At 34.4% G+C, this 20,478-nt stretch overlaps 1 protein-coding gene across 3 annotated transcripts in view; it reads right to left on the bottom strand.

Annotated features, from left to right (window-relative positions):
* LOC105225699 (uncharacterized) overlaps nt 1-20,478 on the bottom strand; it is a 69,978-nt gene that overhangs the window by 1,499 nt on the left and 48,001 nt on the right. For all 3 annotated transcript variants that reach the window (XM_029549957.2, XM_029549958.2, XM_029549959.2), the window contains exons 4-5: nt 667-749; nt 35-605 (exon numbers count right to left, since the gene is read on the bottom strand). In XM_029549957.2, the coding sequence (XP_029405817.2) occupies nt 35-605; nt 667-715 (620 nt within the window). In that variant the 5' untranslated portion in view covers nt 716-749. The remainder of the gene's footprint in view (nt 1-34; nt 606-666; nt 750-20,478) is intronic.

Here is a 20,478-nt window from a genome sequence, read left to right as displayed (position 1 = left end):
TATAAAAAGAAAAGAGATTTTTTAAAATACGCACCTGATCCCATCGCGTTTCCGACTGCTGTTTGTATAGTTGCTCAGCTCTTCATTAGCGCGGTTCGATTTCTGTCTGCTTTCCTCAATAGAGGCTGATCGCTGCTCAGCTACGACCGCAGCGACTCGTGGTTCCTCAACGCTTTCTTCATCCGCAAGCCCCTTTGGCTCTTCTATGGTTTTATTGTAACTCTCTGCAGATCGTTTATACTCACCCTCTTCTGCTGTTGGTCGGTCTACAATGTTTTCTTTTTCTTGCTCGGAAGTGTCTTCTATCTCACTAAAAGCTGACTCAATCTGTTTTGTGTCTACATCTTCAGAGACCAGCTCTTCATCTGTACTACCGGCATCGTCCTTAAGTTGTTTTTGTATTATTGGTGCCACAACAGCGTCTGATTCTGCGTTTTTATTGGACGTAGTCACTAGTGCAGCTGGTGTTGTTGTGGACCATTCTAAACTCGTCGTCGTCTGGTGTAGTTTGGTCACCGCTTTCACGGATTTACTGTCTTGATTGTACTCTAAGGAAATCTCTTGGCTTGGATATGTGTGTACGAGGGTTATGCTCAGAAGGATAGCTAGAGATTTTAGGGGAATATTTAAGTCTGATATTTTTTTATATATTCAAAGATTACTCACTACTCAATGTTGTTATCCAAAACCAATGTGACCACCAGTAGAAGGTCATGATGCTACGCGTTGTCTGATTTTGACGTGGAATGCTAAAAATAAAGAAATTTATTCAAATTAATATCTAAAGAACTTCAATTTTCAATGACATTATTGTCTATGGAAAATATTTTTTTGTTGAAAATAAATTAATGGAAAACGTGTTCAAAGTCGCCTGAAATTTCTACCAAAATGTCAGTCGTCATCTGCCTTCAAATCACCAAACCTTGGGTAATGGTGAAACGAACAAACAACTAGTAAGATTCAAATAATCTGGCATATACAAATATGGATATGAAGCAAAACGTTTATGGCGCTTTAGTCAGGTGCCTGGATACTATTTACGATTTGACTGGAAAACCCGGACAAACCGAAGATTGTTTCTGTATATTCCTTAAATGTTTTACTTTCTCATAGAGCTTTTGCCTCAGATTTGTATTCCCAAAACCTAGATTTCTATACTGAGAACGCATCATGACTTAATAGGTCATATTTTAGAGACATAAATAAGAAAAGAAAATAGTTCAGTCCAGTCGATAAAATCGAGATAAAAAACCATTACTGTAATTTTGAACTTCAAAATTTATCTCTCTCCCTCTCTACCAAACTCAGCCAGCATTTTCCAAGGGGATGTGGTGAGTATAGAGAAGGCCTGTCGATCTCTATTGAAAAACTATGAGAGGATCGGGAAGCCAAAGATGTACACAGAGCACTGACCTTGTCGACGCCACAGATTAATTCAAGCGTAGTCAATAACAGCTTGAAGACTATAAGCTCAGTGGTAGTTCAACTCCACCTGTTCATAATTTGGGAATGAGGTCACAGCAACATTTTCGGCAATGATAAGACTAATGAATTGGTAGAAACCAAACTCTACAAGTCACTCATCATCCTCGTTCTGCTATATGGTGCAGAGGCATGGACGATGACAACATTTGATGAGTCAACGTTACGAGTTTACAAGAGGAAGTTATGAGGAAGATTTTTGGTCCTTTGCGCATTGGCCACGGTGAATATAGCATTCGATGGGACAATAAGCTGTATGAGATATACGACTGGCCAGGTCATGTCGGCCGAGTAGACGAAAATACTCCAGCTCTGAAAATATTCGACGCATTACCCACCGAGGAAGCAGAGGAGGAGGAAGACTTACACACCATTGGAAAGACCAGGTGGAGAAGGACCTGGGTTCGCTTGGAATCTCCAATTGGACCAAGCAGCGAAAAGGAGGAATGACTGGCGCGCTGTTATTGAATGCTTAGAACCCAGCAGAAAACGAACCTTGAATGGTTGTCCACCAAAAGCAAAGTAATTTTATTGAAAGCACTAAATGGCTTGAACGTAACGATGTACGTGTTGGCAAGATTATAAGGTTCTACGATAATATAAAAAATTGGCGAATCCAGAACTGCTCGAGCCCATGTGGAAGCACTCCTACCTACTCACTTATCTACCTACCTGCCGACCTACCGTCTAACAACATTCGAAATAGACAAGTTTTTTAACAAAATATGTAAATTTTTTGTATTTGTATTCAAAGCTGGGTGCAGAGCTTGTGGCAGATGTAATAGAGCCGTATACTCTATGTAATTATATAACTCGTACCTAAACAAAGTGAATCATTGAACTCACAGCTTTATTCGCAGCTCAAAAGGTTCGACTATGCTTTTACGTACTTTTCAGCATATTAATTATTACGAATTTGTAATTTCTACTACTATATTGTTTTATTTTATGTCAATTGTGGTACTGAATATTAAATATTCCAAAAATACAATTTTTTATGTATTGTTTAAGGTTCCGCTTCGTGGGAGTTTTTACGCATGCGTAGTTAACAAAAGGTGACCTCGAAAGCATGTTGTGGACTTTTATATATCGACATAAAATGTAAGCTTTTACAGACTGCGTTGTTTAAACTATTTTTTAAACCACTCTAACCTCAATATCACTGTACACAACACTTTAGTGTGCCGAATTTAATGTGCGTCACTTTAGGTTAGTTGTAATATGAATTAAAAAACTTTCAAGTTCAATGTCGGTGAATGATTTGAGAAGTGAAATACCGAAAAGAAAATTTAAACACATTAACTATAAGGGTTAGGTTAGGTTAGGTGCGATGGCTGATCCAGAGATCACGCTTGGACTACACTATTCTAAAAATAAAGGTAAATGCAAATGTGCTCAGGCTTTAATCACTATTCCCACCAGCTCGCTGGGATATCTGAAAGTGAGAGCTCCTAATTGTTTACGCCTTGAACTCACCAAAGCGGAGCAATAAAGAGAGATGTGTTGAGAAGCTTCCATCTCGACTTTTTCTATATAACTTCTACAGCTGGTGTCTGATAAGATCCTCAACGCTGCAGTACTTACGCCGAATAGCTTGTTAGAACCGCCACAAGTAGGGAGAGGCTAGCCTTACTGAGGCCAAACAGCTCACGGGATGTCTTACGATCGAGCTTGGGGCGAAAAGCGAACAATCGATGGTAGCCCAGCGCTGGTTAAGCTCCGGCGAAGATGGTATCAGGGTGTTTTCATTTAATTTTCGACCTCAAAGCTCCACTTTTGAAATTTTTAGCTAACGTATATTTTTAAATTGTCCCCTGTCGAACTTACTTAAGCTAATTAAGCCAGGAAACTGTATTTGTAAAGCCCCCAAAGGTAATCTAGTGATTGATGCCCAGAACATACTGAAATGATGAAGGGAACACTTCTCCAGCCTGATGAATGGCAATGAAAATATAACACCATGAGATGGTGAACCCGATTCCCCAATGACGATGGAGCAGACGTACCATTTCCCGACCAAGAATTGGTATTAAGTGTGCTCTGCCCAATCCACAAAAAAGGTAAGGCCCAAAATCTGCGCGAACTACCATGGGAACAGCCTCCTCAACATCACCATGCGCCAAATCTTAAAAAAAAACCGGGAAAAGTGGATCGATACACACCACGTCTTCGTCGATTTCAAAGCTGCTTGTAACAATACGAAAGGAGCTGCCTTTAAGCCGATATGTCTGAATTTGGTATCCCCACAAAACTAATACGGTTGTGTAAACTGACGTTTAGTGATATAAAACGCTCCGTCAAGATCGGGAAGTCATGTCGTCCAAATGGACGAAAACGCTCCAGCTCTGAGAGTATTCGACGCCGTACTCTTCTTAGAAAGCAGAGAAGACGAAGACCTCAAGTTCGCTGGAAAGACCAGTTGGAGAAGGATCTCGCTACACTTGGAATCTCCATTCAGTCCTATTACTTTCCGGATAAACCCTGCAGTTCGTTATTATTTATGGTAGGTCATCAAGGTAAAACCGCTAAAGTGAATGATGTTAGAGAATGTCAAAATTATTAAATTTTTCAGTAAAACACGGCGTACCCCTTTCATATTGTTTACCAATTTTTATCGCCGATTAGATTGATATTAATTTCCATTACTAGCGGAATATTTACAGGAAAAGTTCAAATATCATGCAATTGTGAAAGACATTCTAATCACCGCTTGCTCCAGTTATTTACTAATCCAGCTGATAGCGGCAATCAAATGCAATTCATCAAGCTGTTGCGCTATCAAAGTGTGTCAAGAAGTTGGCTGCTTGTGAAAGCGTTCCAAGTGCGCTTAACAATGCAGTAGAAGTGTGGCAATAAAATTTTCTATGCGTTATCAGGCATGGAAGGAAGTAATGCTAGATTGTGCATTTAAATTTATTTCCTATTTGATTAATTACAAGAACTGCTTTAAAGCAGGTGTCGAAGAAAATATAATTTTATTAACTGTGTACGTATATCGACATATACTTTTATATATTCATTAGTATATATATATCGTATATTTATTTACACCTTCATATCACAAAAACCATTTGACATACATACATAGTACTATACTCGTATTTTTTTTATTTGTTTGTAGAACTGTTGTTACTTCTTGCTTTCGCTTAGCCACAATTCTTAACACTCTGTTAGTATGTATTATGTACAGCTGTTAAGCTTATGCTAATGATTTTGCTGGCAGTGTCAATTGAATGCAATTAATGTTAATGGAATTAATGTTGTGGGAATTGACTACCGTTCTGCAGCATTAAGCCCGCATACTGCCTTGCTCAGAATGAATGAGGCCATGAAAAGCGAAGTGATAACAATAAGTAGCAAAAATCATTTAACACCGGAGAGAATGAAGAATAGCGGTTGTAAAAAGCAGGAAATTTCAAATGTAATTAACATGGCGTGAAAAAGCTAGCTATGTGAGAAATATTCTCGATTGAATCAACCCTTAATGCTTAATGCTTTCTTCAAAAATAGTTTCTTAGAAATGGTAAGATTCTAAAATAGTACTGTTATGTTAGTTTTCTTCTGGAAGAGTTTCTTACAAGTTGTAAGATTCTAGAATATGACTGTTAGAAAGAAATCGATGTTAAACTGATGATATTGGAATTAATGGAATCTTGGAACTCTGTTGAATGCTTGGATGGACGAAATAAGTAGGTAGGTAAGAATACAGCCTCCTCAGACTCAATTATAACCAGATGCGCCCTTTTCATACACTATCGTAAGAACTTCCCATCTTTTTTATCAGGTTTTTTCGTTGTGTTCAAACCATGTGCTACCCACTAGGTATCGCCATTAGGCTTTTTGTAGATAGGCATTCAGAGTTTGATAACTTATATATCCCAGAAGTTAGATGTCTGATGTGTGATAGCGCAGGGCACTCATGAGAAAGTGTATAAGTATATCTTCAGGTTGTCAAGTATTGTTATAAGACATACCCATCATTTTTAGCACAAGTTCTCCAAATGGCCAATAAACTGTGGTGGTAGCTGTAAGTCTATATATAATTTTCCTGGACCTACATAATAAGTCTTTAGCTTTTTTTCTTATCATATCGAGTCATATCTGTCGCATTATCCAGCATTTGGTTAAGGATTTCCATCTATTCTAAACTATTTGTTCAAATTGTTTATAGAGCTCACTGTGATTGGTTCTAACAGGCCCGGTATTATGTCTGCCTTGATGGTTGGAGCAAGAAGAGTTTGGACATAGTGAAATTCTGAACCAGCTCGATACAAATCTAAGTAAATCAAACTATGTTCTCCCAAGATTGGATTTCAATAGCCACATTCAGATGAAAATATCCTCTAGACGTGAATATAGAAGAACTTAAGTAGAGGAAGAGGATAATACCCCAATCTACATGGATGGAGCCCAAATGGACTGCAGTGTAAAGACGGGAGTATACTGCGAGGATCTTGAGTTCTTTCTTTTTCCGTCTGCCAAACTCAGCCAACATCTTCGAAATGGAAGTACTAGGCACAGAGAAGGCCTGTTGGATTCTACTGGAGGATACCAAAAGTATACAGCAGCAATCCTGAAAACATTTACAAGCTCAAGTCAAGTTTTCGTAGCCTTCGGAATACGGAGAAAATATAAAAGAAAACAGAGACGAAAGAGTTTCAAAGTACCATATAAAGAGCAAAATTGTATAAAAATATCTCGAAAAGACAGTTCACTGCACTTAGAGTTGACGCACCCTGTATTAAAACTCTCTGGCAAATTAGCACGCTATCGAGATTTCACTTGGTGTAACAAATTGACATCATTAGCACAAATGAGGCAAAACAACAGTTATTTTTATGAGCTTCCGTAGAAACACGAACGAACCGGAAGTTTAGATATTCATGTTTCATTTCCGCGACTATAAAATCTGCACAAATGTAAATGTTTCGCTTTACGTCTCAGTCATATTAAGATGTTTTTAATTTCGAGTATTTAAAAGTGCAAAAAAAAGGTTTTATGTTTAAGTAATGTAATACACATACATATGTATAGTTACAATATACTTTCAGCAATTTCCTTTTACAGAAGGAGGCATTACAAATTCGCAATAACAAAAAGTTTTTAGTGGGTGCCTATTAAGATTGGGTCATCTACCTTCGAATTGAAATTCAAAAGTTTTATTTTTAATCACAGCTACGAACGAATTAAGGTAAAAAAAAATAATATTTTCCTACAAATGATAAATAAGTATATTAGTTAGAGTTCCTTGCGAAAAATTTTCCGTGGGTTTATTTCTGTCGAGTGCTCTCAGCGAGCAAGTCGAGTAAAAAATCATTCGGCTGTCTGTTGTGTTTGCAGCTTTTCGATGTCGTACCTTCCTTGTATTTGTTGACGTGCGTTTTTTCTGGGTTTATTTCTGGTGGCAAAAAACTCTCAATTTCTCAAATTAAAACTACCATGAAATTTTTGACATTAAAAGTAAACTGCATAAATACTTTGTATATACTCATGCCAAGCTTATACTCATAGGAACCGTTATAGTTCGCGCTTATGTATTCAAGACCGCAAAAGGCTAGAGAAAACTGACATTTTATGAACTTTGTAACCAAATAAGAAAGCTTTAACTCCATGATGGTGGCCAAAGATGAGATTTTTGGCACATAAACACTTATCTGCAGGTGCAAATATAAATAAAAATATGTATTTTGCCACCGCACAAATACCATATGAGTCAAATATGAATAAATAAAGCAATAATATTCGAAAAAAACTAAGAAGTTCAGGGCTACAAAGATGAGGCACTGTTTTCGCAAGAAAAAAGAAAAGAAGCCAAATAGAAAATTGTGTCATTTCTTTATGCTATATACAAATATCTTACCTAAACACAGCCAAACAGCTGCATGCATATTTATTTTATAAACAACCTAGTTTACCCAAATTGGGTGAGAAGTCGAAAACATGGATGCGGAACTGACTTAAAGTTTAAGAGAAATGCCTTAAGATGTAAATGTACGGGGTTAGATATGAGAATAGTCAATAAAATATTCAAACTATTGCGGATAGGTGTTTTATTTTAGTATCGGTTACTTAAGTTATTGCCTACATTCAAGCGTGTTGTGAATTAGCATAACTTAGTGGAGATACATACCTATTTAAATTATTGTCTATAAGCTAAACTGTTAAAATTAAGTATATTATATGTATAATAATTTCATTAAAAAATATTTTTCTTACTTTTTTAACAAAATAATGATAAATTTAATAAAAAATAATATTTGTTTTCTTAATTGGTTGCCTACAATTGGGCGCAAAGTAAAATAACGGTATCATAGTGGAGACACATACCTAACATAACTACATATTTATATTGCTGGAATTGTAATTACTACATTAAGGCAGTGCTGAAGCCTTTGAAGATGGCAAACTGTGAAAAAATCTTGGAGTGATTTTTTTCTCTTTCAAAAAAATTATAGGTGTAAACAACTTTCTTTAACGTAACCTCAAAGTTTATGTTAAAAATGCATATATCCAAATTTTTAATTTATTTTTAAGATATTTTATACTTTCAAATGATTTTATTCTATCTTTCTTTTTTTAAAAACAACTTTTTAAAATAATTTTTCTAAATAATTATTATTAATTATTTAATTATTTTTTACATGTTTTTTTTGTAATAAAATAAAATTTTAATAATTTAAATCTAATTTAAATTTTTTAATTTAAATAATTAATAATTTTTAAATTTTTTCTAATGGAACAAATTTTTAAATAATTTAAAACCATAAAAAATATAATAAATATTTTTTTTTTAATTTTTTATTAATTTAAAAATTTAATAATTTTTTTAATATTCTATGCATTAAAATATTTTTTTTTAAATTTTTAAAAATTTTTAATAATTTTAAAAAAAACTATTTTAAGAAAATATTTTTTTTTTAATTAAAAACCATTTAATTTAAAAATTATTAAATTTTTTCTAATAAAAAAATTTTAATATTTCAAAAATAATTTAAAAATTTTTTTTAAATTTTTTTTCAAAAAAATAATTTTTTTTTTAAAACAATTAAAAATTTAAATTTTTTTCTAATAAAATAATTTTTTTAATAATTTAAAAAAAAAAAAATTTAACTTTTTATTAATTTAATATCATTAAAAATTTAATAATTTTTTTTTTTAATTTTTTCTAATAAAATAAATTTTTTAATAATTTAAAACCAATTTTTTTTTTTTTTTTTTTAAATATAATTTTTTAAAATTTTTTAAAATTAAATAATTTATTTAGTAATTTTTTAATTTTTTTCTAATAAAATAAATTTTTGCTTAAATTTTTTACTATATTGTGTTATTTTTAAAACATTTTTATACACACTCATATAAAAACAAGCATGAAGGTGCTGTGTGATGACTTCATCATCGTATCATCATAAAAAAACCGACAGAAAAGGCACGACCTACCTGTTTACAAATATGTACATATGCCATACATAAATAGCTCCAATTAGGCGTACCTTTAAGCAAGCAAAGCGAGTTGCCAAAAACAACAAACTTGTCCCTACGTGCATGACTCATGCTTAGCAAGTTTTGACTGCTGTTATAATTAATACAGTTTGTGAAGTCGCTTCTTTTCGGTTGACCATTAAGTTGCCGGTTTTTTTACTTGTTTCTCAGTTGAAAACAAAACAAAATCCATAAAATGTAGACAATGAAATCATTTGTGTGGGAGGAGGCTAATTATACTCCAAAAAAGCCAAAATTAAGTAAAAAAATGCAAAACAGGCCGAGATGTGAAAAACTGGAAACGGTAGTTTAAATGTGCTAAAACAGAAACTTACTTTATTTGTATGTTCTATATTGTATTTAGTACGTACAAACAAAGTGCTTTGTATTCGCAACTTGCCAGCTGTCATATGTATATTAATGTGAGATATTTATGTCACAACTTTTTTGGCAGACTTTATTTACCAGATTACACTGCTCCTACATTACTCTCCTTATCGATTCCTAGCCTCCTTAACTACTATCCTCCCACTATTGTCCTTCTCCAGTACTTGCATACAGTAAACTTAATGTAGGACTCTTCTTGGCATCTTTATTGTTATCACTCATGGTCCCATTGGCATACTGGCTTGTCTTACAAATTAAGTAGCAATAAAAGCCAATTTTCTTACACATAAATATATAAATAAATGAATGCCTTATATATTATACAAGTATACGTATGGCATCCTATACATACTACTAGCAATCCATTAACTTGATTACGTTCGAAATAAATGAATTTGCTCTGCAATTAAGTGTTCGCCAAGCCACTCTAAAATTAATGGACATAAAAAGCAAAGCAAGTCGCTATGTGGCAACAACAACAACTTGGGAAAATTAGATTTCTAGCGCAGTGTAGTGCGGGCGTGACTCGAGCGGAAGGTAATTAAAGTTGAAATAAAGCTTTTGGCAAAGTTAAGCATTAAAATAAAATTTATTTTATGGGCTGATAACTACCTTGAATAGGTGAGTAAGGTATGATATGTAAGCTGCAGACCTTTGATGCTTCGTTAATTATTGTTTATTTTCGTGATTAATGTAATGTAATTTAAATATTTGGAAGTCAAGGTTTTTGCATGTAATTTAGTATTTTCAAAAATATGATAAAAAAAAGTAAATCTTTTTTGGAATGAAATTCTGGTCGTAAGCACTCAGTAGAAATGCAGCCTCCATATACTTTTGGACTTTTAAGATATTAGGACTTTTAACTATTACTATGCTATAAGTAAGTATAATACCTACTAACCCCCAATCTATTCTACTATCCTCAAATAGGTGAAGGCCTGACTATAATCGTAAAAAAAGCCACAAAAATGAACACACTTAAATAAAAAAGCATAAATCTTGAGCGACCTTTTCACTTAACATACAGATTATTGCACTTGGAACAAGCACAAACACTCACATATAACTAGTAATATTTGTGTGTGACAAATAGTTGTAAGCTCATTAAAATTACGTTCAAGGTTGCTGCAACCAAACGACAAATAGGCGGACTCAAGCAAATGTAACTATGAATGTGTGTGTGTGTATCGCTCTAAATATTAGGAGACATGCTGTCGTGACTTGTTCAGTTGCATGGAATCACAACAAACGGTGCGGCATTGAAACTTAGCAAACACTTAAAATTATTATTATTTTTCTATGTTTATGCAGAATATAGTTTTCAGCGCTTCAGAGCGGTATTAGTGTGCTACATTTAACATCGATACTATTAGTAAATGAAAGGAAAAATGTGTGGTTGTAAAGAACATATTCAAATATTGTAAAGTTGTATGGAAAATATTTTAATGAGGTGCTCTTTGAGAATTTTTGTATATAGAAAATATGAAAGAATTTGTTATTAATTCAGCTGATTTGTTGTATTTTCGAACAAGAGTTTTGTAAAAATAGTAATAGTAAAAAAATAGATAAAATGAAACCTTTACATCTAAGGAGTAAACTATATTTACTACGTACTAAGGAAAGACTCCTTAAGGAGAGTATTTCTTAGTCTCTATTTCTTATAATATTCAAGTTTGTATTTGTTGTTTGCTTCAGAAAAAGTCCACTCTCACGCATTGTCTTTTCATTGTTCCTAAATTTATATTCAGAGAATATGTGTTTAAGATCAGAAACAGGAGAAAGGTACCCGGACGCCAGATCCAGAAAATACAGTTGATGTGGATGTAACTCGAAGCACAATTCTTGCAGGTTCGGCATCGTTTTCATTGAACAATACTTTCTTCTTCTTCAAATTTAAAAATTTTACGATTTCAGAATAAAGATTTTCGCTGTCGATGGACTTTCACTTTTTCAAAAGATTCGACTAAAGTGAACATTTCAATATCTAGACGTATTAATTGTATCAAATGACTGTAGCAGCTTCTCCAACGTTGGATTAGATCCAACAGTCTAGTCAAATGTATGACAATTGGGAGAGTATTTAGTTCAAAAAGAGCTTTCTGTCAAATGTGAACAATTGAATAATTCGTTATGGTTTGGTTTTCCTCCTAGAAGACCCCGCTTTGTGGGCAGTTAGCGTTCACTTCTAGCTGCCCCTAGAATACAAAGCATTAGGGAAGAAGAAAAACGCTTCCACACTTGCTGTAAATGTGAAAGATAACACAATAATGGACCTGGTCGAAAAATAATCTTCTCATCAAAAGTTGTTTCGTGTGGTCGCATGTTTATTACTATTGATTAGACGACAAAAAATGCCTACTATGAGAAGAAAACTGTCAGGAAACGAGTTAAGTTTAAGTTTTGAGTGTCCAAGTGATTCAACATTCAGAATTTTCGAATGAAAACCAAAAAACTAAAGACACCACGCTACCCACAAGCTTTCAAAAACTCAACCCATTCTTGCATGAGTGCTCGTATATGTCGCTTATTTGGGTAAAGCTTCTATTTAAGGGTCTCTACAATCGCTTGACAGTTGTAAAAAAATCTGGTTCCATTTGGTGGTATCATGGTTGCCTGAAAATTTATTTGATTTTCGGCACTAGATAAATAGAAAATAATTGAGACTCGCACTGCAACCTATGGTCTATTGTGCCCTCTTCTATGTCACATTTGGTCACTTTAAATAATTCCAGGAGCTTATTAAACGCAACTGAGGTGATGATATCCCTGGCCACGTAGATAGAACATTGGGCTTTAAGCCTAGGTCTACAAATTGCTGGGCAAACTAGAAGATGCTCTGGTGCCTATTCCTTGTCGCAATACCGACAATTTGCGCAAGAAACTATGCCCAAGTTGGACAAGTACTTCCTGTGTCTGGAGACGGAATTTGTCTCGGGGGAGGTTGATCACATATCTAAACCTTACTAGGTTGTAACCTCTGAATTCCACCTTGATGGATAGCACTATAACTGCTGATGAGACATGGGTGTACGAGTTTGACATGCAAACAAGTCAACAATAATCGGAATGGAGGGGTAAAAATGAGCCGAAACCAAAAAAAACCACGCCAAACCGCTTAAAAATCAAGGTGATGTTCTTTGTTCTTTTCGATATTCGTGGTTTGGTGCATTAAGAATTTGTTCCATTTGGGGCAGACGATTAATATGAAGTTCTATTTGGCCGTATTGAAGCGTTTGCGTCAGAAACAATTCACGGATTTCACACCATGATAATGCACCATAGCATTGAGCTTATGACCGAATTTATAGCCAAAAACGCAATGAATACCATCGATTAACCACCGTATTCACCATATTTGGCTCCGTGTGATTCTTTCAGTGTACTATTTGACTTTTTGCTCACTTGGAATAATCCGAATATGAAAACCAACCTTTACAGGTATTTATATTCAAAAGAAATGTATCCATATATTAGTAATGGAAATATATAATACAGATAGTAGTGCAAATAAGACTATGAAATAAAATAAAAATTAGAGCAAGAGCATTTCTTGAGAGAAGTGTGTGTCATAAGTAGACGAATACAAAGTACCCTACACGTTTCTACAAGTACAAGTCTTGTACAATGAGCAGCAATTAATTTTATGTGCACTTTGTAAGTGGAGGTATGCGAGAGTATATACCTGGATACCTAGATACATGCATAACTGTGTATATGTATGTATATTTGCATGAGAATGCGCAACTTGCATAGATTTGCGATTTTTTTTATTTCTTGCATTTTTTGCATTTTTTACAACGAACTTTTTTTACTCTACACACACACAGTTACATATTAGACGCCGTCGCTTTGAAATGAAAAGTTACGCGGCCTCTGACTTTTTACTTTTTACACATGATTTACTTAAAGTGGGTTGAATGGATGTAAAAAGCAACGGATTCCCACAACTCACTTTCTATGAACGAAGGGACAGCACGCGACGTCAGTCATTGGCGCGCCGTGGTGCCACAAGCTGTGGCAGGCAACATGTAGTATGTCGAGAATTACAAAGGGAGGCAGTGGGAATTACAAAGGGGAGCAAAATGCTGCTTAGTGGGCGTTGACGTGAACCCTTTTCGTGGCATGCAATCGCGATTACTTGTTGTTGTTGCTGTTATGATTCGCACATTTTACAATGCATATAGCGTATGTGTTTGTTGTTTTGCCTTTTTAATTCTATTGTGCATGCTTTCTTTGGCTTTTTGCATTGAAAGTGTTAACATAAAAGTAACTGGAAAGCTGTGTCAGGGCTGCGCGCTTTGACGCCAAGCCAGCAACTTAATTAGCCGCTGCGCCACTTTGTTGTAGTCTTGTTTTTGCCCCCGTATACACGCAGGCAGCCACCAGCCGCCCTCCAGCGTCACACTGACTTAATGTGCACCGGTGTTTGTGTGTTTGCATGTATGTGTGTGTTGTGTGCACTGCGCATGCGCATTGTTTTGCGTACCGAATCGCACTTAAGTGCATGAGCGCGAATATTTATTTTTTCCAGTTCGCATTTTTGGCCTCAAATTGCATTCATTCGCGCCACACGCTTTTGGGCTGTGCTTGAGTTGGACTTGGTCTGCAACAAAAACCGCTTAAGTAGGTACGTGAATAGCAACAACAATGTGTGCCACTGTTTTATTTCACAATACTGTTGTTGTACATTTTGTTTGTTGTACACCAAAAATTCATGTACAAACCATAAAAGCTCATGCCGACATGTGAGTGTGTGTGTGTTCGTGTGTGAGTGTGACGCCTGCAAATTGCTTTATTGCCGCATAGTTGTTGCAATTGCAAATTTAGCATTGTGGTTGCACTTGTTCGGCTATTGGCAGCAGCTTAATGTTATTGCTGCTCAGTGGCTAATTATTTGTGAAATATTTGTGAAATGTTTTATATTTGTAGTCGCATTGTTTATGGCATGGCTGCGAGGCAATGTAACTGTCATGATCAGTGCACAATTGAATTGCTCAATTGCAACTGTAAATTATAATTCAAACTGTTGAATATGCATTGAAAAATTCATATTGTCATATTTTCAAATTTGATGTGAGAAATTAAATTTTGAAGAGTTGATTAATTGGTTTAAATGAAAAATGGAAAATTTTTTGGTCGAGATGTTTATAAACATTTTACAATATACTCTAGGAACATGTTGTTCAGAATAATTATTCGAGAGAGATATAGTGTTATATATGCATATATCATATATGTATAACACTACATTTCATACATGAAAACCATTAACTTGGCTCGCACCGTATCCATAAAAATCAAAAAAAAAAAAAAATACAAAAGGTTCCATAAAGGAACTTGACTCCAATCGTTCAGTTTGTATGACAGCTATATACTATATTCTTCCGATCTGAAAAATTTGTACGCAGGTTATACAGTTGTCTTAGAGAATAATCTATGCTAAATTTCATGAAGATATCTGGTCATATGAAAAAGCTTTCCATATACGAAATTGATTTTTATCGGTCAGTTTGTATGGCAGCTATATGCTATAGACATTCGATTAGAAAAATTTCTTCAGAGATTGTACCTTTGTCTTAGAGAGTAATCTATGCCGAATTTCGTGATGCTATCTCGTCAAATCAAAAAGTTTTTTATACAAGCACTTGATTCTTATTGTTCAGTTTGTAGGGCAGCTATACGCTATATTATTCCGATATCGACGATTTCGACAACTAAATACCGCCTTAAGGAGAAAAGAAAGTGTGCAATGTTTCAGGTCGATATCTCAAAAACTAGTCCCTCAGTTTCCTTCCTTGCCTTACAAGCTTCGTGGCAAACTTAATATACGCTGTTCAGGGTAATTCATAAGTCAATGAATTATTACAAATAAATAGTTCATATTAAATTATACCCATTGTTGCCTACATTTGAGCGCATAGTAAAATAGCAATAATTTAGCGGAGTCACAAACCAAATTCAACTAAATATGTTATTGAAGGTACACTGCTGGAAAATTGAGATTTCTTGCTAAAACTGGTGCCAATTATGCCATTATTCTCTCAGCCAATCTACGAGTTTCTAGTTCATGGCTTCCTAACTTGTTGTACTTTTAGCATTTTCAAAGAAAATCGTTTATAAAAAGTGGACGCGACTACCTGGAATAGTAATAAAAATACCACCGATTCATAACTCAAAAACCCACCTTCACTTGAATAAAAGTGAAATTATTGTGATTGAACGAAGAGAGTGAATATTTTCACAAAGAAGCAAGCGAGTGCATACAAACTGAAGCGAATGATTGATTAAGTAAGTTCAAGAGCACACAATGCTGCCAACTTGTCGCGAATCTTATAAACGAGCCAAGAGACATTTGCATTTTCCCTCAGCGCTGAACGCCGAACGCTGAACTTGGCAATTGCACGTGGCTCCAATGAAATAAATTACATTTGGAAAAGTAACAACAACAAAAAAATATATAAGAAAAACGAGACAAAAGCAATTATTTTAAAAGCAGCGAGCTGAGAGCCCTAAGTAGATTGTTAAGTACCAGGCATGTGCAGAGACATACCAACACATGAAAAAGCCAGCGGTCTTTGTTACAATTTTCGCCTAAATGTGGCTAGAGTTGAAGAAACTGTGCGCCGAGATGACAGTAATGACAATATAAGCTCATTATAGTAGCCATCATAAATAAGCCATTTGTTGGCGAATGACATATTGTCAGTGAATCAATATAAAGGTCTGAGTGCCTGCGATGTGTAGAAAGTCTTTCATTGATGAAGATGTTAGTAATAACAAATTGGTGCTTCAAAAGGCGAAAATTACGTACAATATTATGAAATTGGCAATTAAGCCTGGCATTGCCTGGCTGTGAAATCGTTATAAGGCGCCTAAATATTTGTGATTAAAAATTGAATGAAAATAAGTTGACTTTTATTTGTTTGCAATGTGATATATTTTCACTTTCCCTTTTCAACAAATATTTTGCAAATGGTATTTGTCAATCGGTGAGTAAAAAGGGTATTGTGTGATAATTATTGCATATTATAATGAATTGTAATACTTTGTTCAACATCATTTTGATATCTATATATTTTCACCAACTGATATTTATTAAAGGTAGACATACTTTTAAATAAATATATATGACTAAATCGCATTAAAGCTGAAAAATGTTGAAATTCGGTAATCACTCATATTTTTCCAATACAGTCCTTTATTGAAAATTGTGAATATTCTCTCAGAAAATCCTCCATCGACCCGTGCCATTTGTTTAGAAATTGTCTACTTCAAAAATAAGTTTATTTAATTATTATTTTTATTTAGTACATGAACCCCTTAAAAAAAATCCGTTATAAAATAAGCTAGCTGAAAAAAACACACGGTTGAACTACAGAACGCATGGAACATACTCTATAATTTTTTCTAGTTTTATTGAGTCTGACAAGGGTAAGTTGTATCGGTTCATGACTTTTCTAGAGCTTCGGTGAGTGATATCAGTCTATAACTTGAGGATTGGAACTTCAACTGTGCGGCAGTTAGACTGAGAAACTGATATGATTATTTCAACACTCTACAGTTTCGCGAACTACAGCTACGAAAATCACACTGGACTTAGGTCCAACTACAGAAGATATGAATGTAATTCTGTGAGTTCGATTTCTGTTTCCATATATACATATATCAACTTGAGCTCGCTCTTTACCGATTCAAACAGGCTTAGATCGTCGAAATAACAGCCTTTGGTCAGAGAAAATCCGGGTCAATTTCGATCTGTCCCGCAAACCAGCAAATTCTGTTCTCATACTGTTGTGGGTAGATAGCGCCAGATTGTTTTATGATAACATTGGTTAGAGGAAAAACTCTTGGTATAAAAGTCCTTCTTTAACTTCATCGTCCAACCTCGAGACATCAATAAAAATTCAATCCGTTATAAAGTAAACTAGCTCCAGAAGAACACTCGATTGTACAAAAAACAGGAAAAGGTACACATTCGGTACATTTCCCTACCTCATAGTGAGTCAGATAGAAGTAAGTGGTATTAAACGAAGAATTTTTCAAGCAATCATAACCAGCATTCTCGCGAGCAACGAAAAAAATACACCAGACATTTATGACAGCTAATGCTCTTTATTACCATCAGAGAATTTCTTCAATTTCATTTACTAGTATTATTAGTATTTTCTAAACCAACATACATACTAATTAATAATATCGCAGAATAACTTTATTAAAATGCAAATTGTAAAATATTTTAAACTCTTGTTAATTGTTTTTTGCATTAATGAGTTAAATTCCGACCTCACTACAGGGTTGTACAAGTTTTGAATCACTTTACTTAGGTTGTTGCAATGTGGCAACTCACACCTTTATTGTAAAGTGTGAAATTTTATATGTATGAACTTAGAACGTTTTGAGAAACGAGCACTATTTGTGTTCTTTACAGTAACTTAAAATACTCATATCGGTCAAAAAATTAAATCGAGGTCATATATTACTTCAAGACGAATTTCGGAAAGATCCCCTAAAATCAGTTGTTGCTCCGTAAAATATTAATGCTGTGTGCAATAGAGCAACAGAACAGTAAGTTCTAAGTGGTAGACAACCAACTTTTCTTTAAAGAAATCAGGAGAACCAAGCGACAAAGACGGATCACTATTCCCCACGTCAACGCGAGCTCTCGTACATGAACTGAAACAACTACATCGATTTAATGAGTCATCCACCATATAATCCCGACTTGGGATCGAATGACTTCTTTTTATTCTCGTACGTAAAAGATAAACTAAGTAAGAAGTAAGTGTTTTCGACACCTGAAAAGAGGCTTGATGCGTTCAGAATGCATGTTTTATAAGAAACTCAATAGGAGTAGCTAATAAGTGCTACGAAAATTGGTTCAAACAAATCCATAAGGTTAATATTTTGAAAAAAAAAAAACATAAGAAAAATATAATTTAAATATTTATTTTTTCCCCCCAAACCCTAATATAAAAGACAACCCTAGTAGAAGGTAACTTTACTCTGACCTCTTGGCTTTCAGCACATATTCAGCTTATTGTATAAAGTTTCAGCTAGACAATTCTGGGATACCCAAATTCAAGACTTTGTTTTCAACGAGGGCGCTACGAACATTCATATGTCTTCGAAATGATTTGCTTGTAGTCAATATGTCAAATTATATACCTGTATTTGCTATGTCATATTATTCCTATATATAATATTAATACAAAGTGAATATGGTTTTAGCATTTCAGTAAAACAGCTTTGACAGAATTATAATCTCATTGAAAAAAAACCAAATAGACCTTTTTTTTATTATTTTGATCCTATTTCCACTAGTACTAACCAGAAACGTAACCAATCAGATGCTTTCTATACAGCCATAGAGTTCAAAATGAGAAATTAAAAAATCACTGCCATAAATATACATACCGCTACCTTAAATATATTAGTCACATAACAGTTCCAAATTGATAAAAATTTTTATGAATGTATTGAAAACAGTTTCATAACATCGCGACAGACAGATAGTAATTACTTTTTCATATTTTTTATCCACTATTAAAATGGTTTAAGTGGAGTATGCTGGTCAGCTTGATAAGTTCCAGTTAAAAGGAGTGGCAACAATTTCCGTTGACAACTATTAATATTGTAATATTAATATTAATGACTGAGAGTTGCAAGTTTTTTCCTCATACGTTGATTTGCAATTCTCTGTGTCACTGTAAAATTGTTAACTGTTGTTTACACGGGTTGATTTTTCTAAAAACGTGTGAATACTAACTACTACTAACTAATTAAGTCAATTAGACTAATTAAGTAAGCGAATTAATACTCACGGGCTCAGTTAAATTTCACATATTTATGACTGCATTATACCTATGGGTATGTGGAAATGAAAAAAAGTAATTTTAAATGGATTTCTGGAGAGTGATTACACGATGTAATTGGCAGGGTGCGCATTTAATGGAATACTACTTCGTTATAAATGTGTGACAGCTAATTTTGAGCGCGACACCTTAATTATTTCATTACGGTTGTGAGTTACAGGGCGCAATACGCAATACGAGTATAGGGTGCTAAGTTTTTCATGATTTTCTTATAGTGTGTAATGTTTTGAAAATTCGTGAAAATAATTTTGAGTATCGTTTTCGTAAACTTACTATTTATATTTATATTTAACAATATGTTCGATTCACAGATTTCTAATCATGACATATTTTATCTCCCTAATAATGAATGTGGTGATTTATCTAACCGTTTGTCTTTTTATTCTACACTATATATTGAGAATAAGTAAACCAGCTTAATGAGTTGGTGTCAAAAATAGTTAATATACATTGTGTCCAAAAAGTACTCGGAAATTGTAAATAAAACGCAAAATATGTATTTAATTATTCATCAATATGCCAAATATAACACACTTATGCCAACGATTTTCAGTCCTCGAAACATTTTTCATAAGCACTTTTTGGAATGGCCTTCGGATGCTGCAGCGAATTTTGTTGTACTTCTTCGATCGACTGAAAAGGGGTTCTACTGAGCGGCAATGACATCTTGAGGAACTAGAAAAAATCAGACGGTGCCAAATCTGGCCAATTCCGGTCGTGTTCGAAAAGGCATGTTCAAAGAGTCCGGTTTGCAGTACTATTTAAAAAAAAATCAGCTTTAACGGAACGATTCAAGCAAGAACACGTTTCATACCCAAAAAATTCACCAAAATCATTTCAACGGACTCGCGAGAGTTGTCGAGCTCTCTTGCCGTCTCTCTAATGCTTGCCTGACGATTTTCAAGCACCACATCCTCTACTTTTTTTGTATTTTCATCAGTTGAAGAAGTCGAAGATCGTCCAGAACTTGGTATGTCTTCAATGATTTATCGACCGTTTTTGAGGACTTTGAACAACGAGGTTGCTTGAAATTCTGTGTTCTCAAAATAATCATGGCCACAGAATGGTTGTAATGCTAGCTTGTTTTAAGGAATCTACTTTATCAAGAACTCAAGTACTTGAATGTCACAAAGCACCAGCGAAGGGAAGTCATCGAAAATTTTCCTCATCCGATTGTCCTTCCACCTCTGTTAATGACCATAGTCTCAGAAAGTTAAAGACATAGTGATTGGAGAACCATTGTGTTGGTTTTAATTAA

This window comes from Bactrocera dorsalis, chromosome 4 (assembly GCF_023373825.1).
Source record: "Bactrocera dorsalis isolate Fly_Bdor chromosome 4, ASM2337382v1, whole genome shotgun sequence".
NCBI classification, from domain to species: Eukaryota; Metazoa; Arthropoda; class Insecta; order Diptera; family Tephritidae; genus Bactrocera; species Bactrocera dorsalis.
Note: the sequence above shows the minus strand (reverse complement) of the source record. Positions and strands in the feature narration are given on the sequence as shown.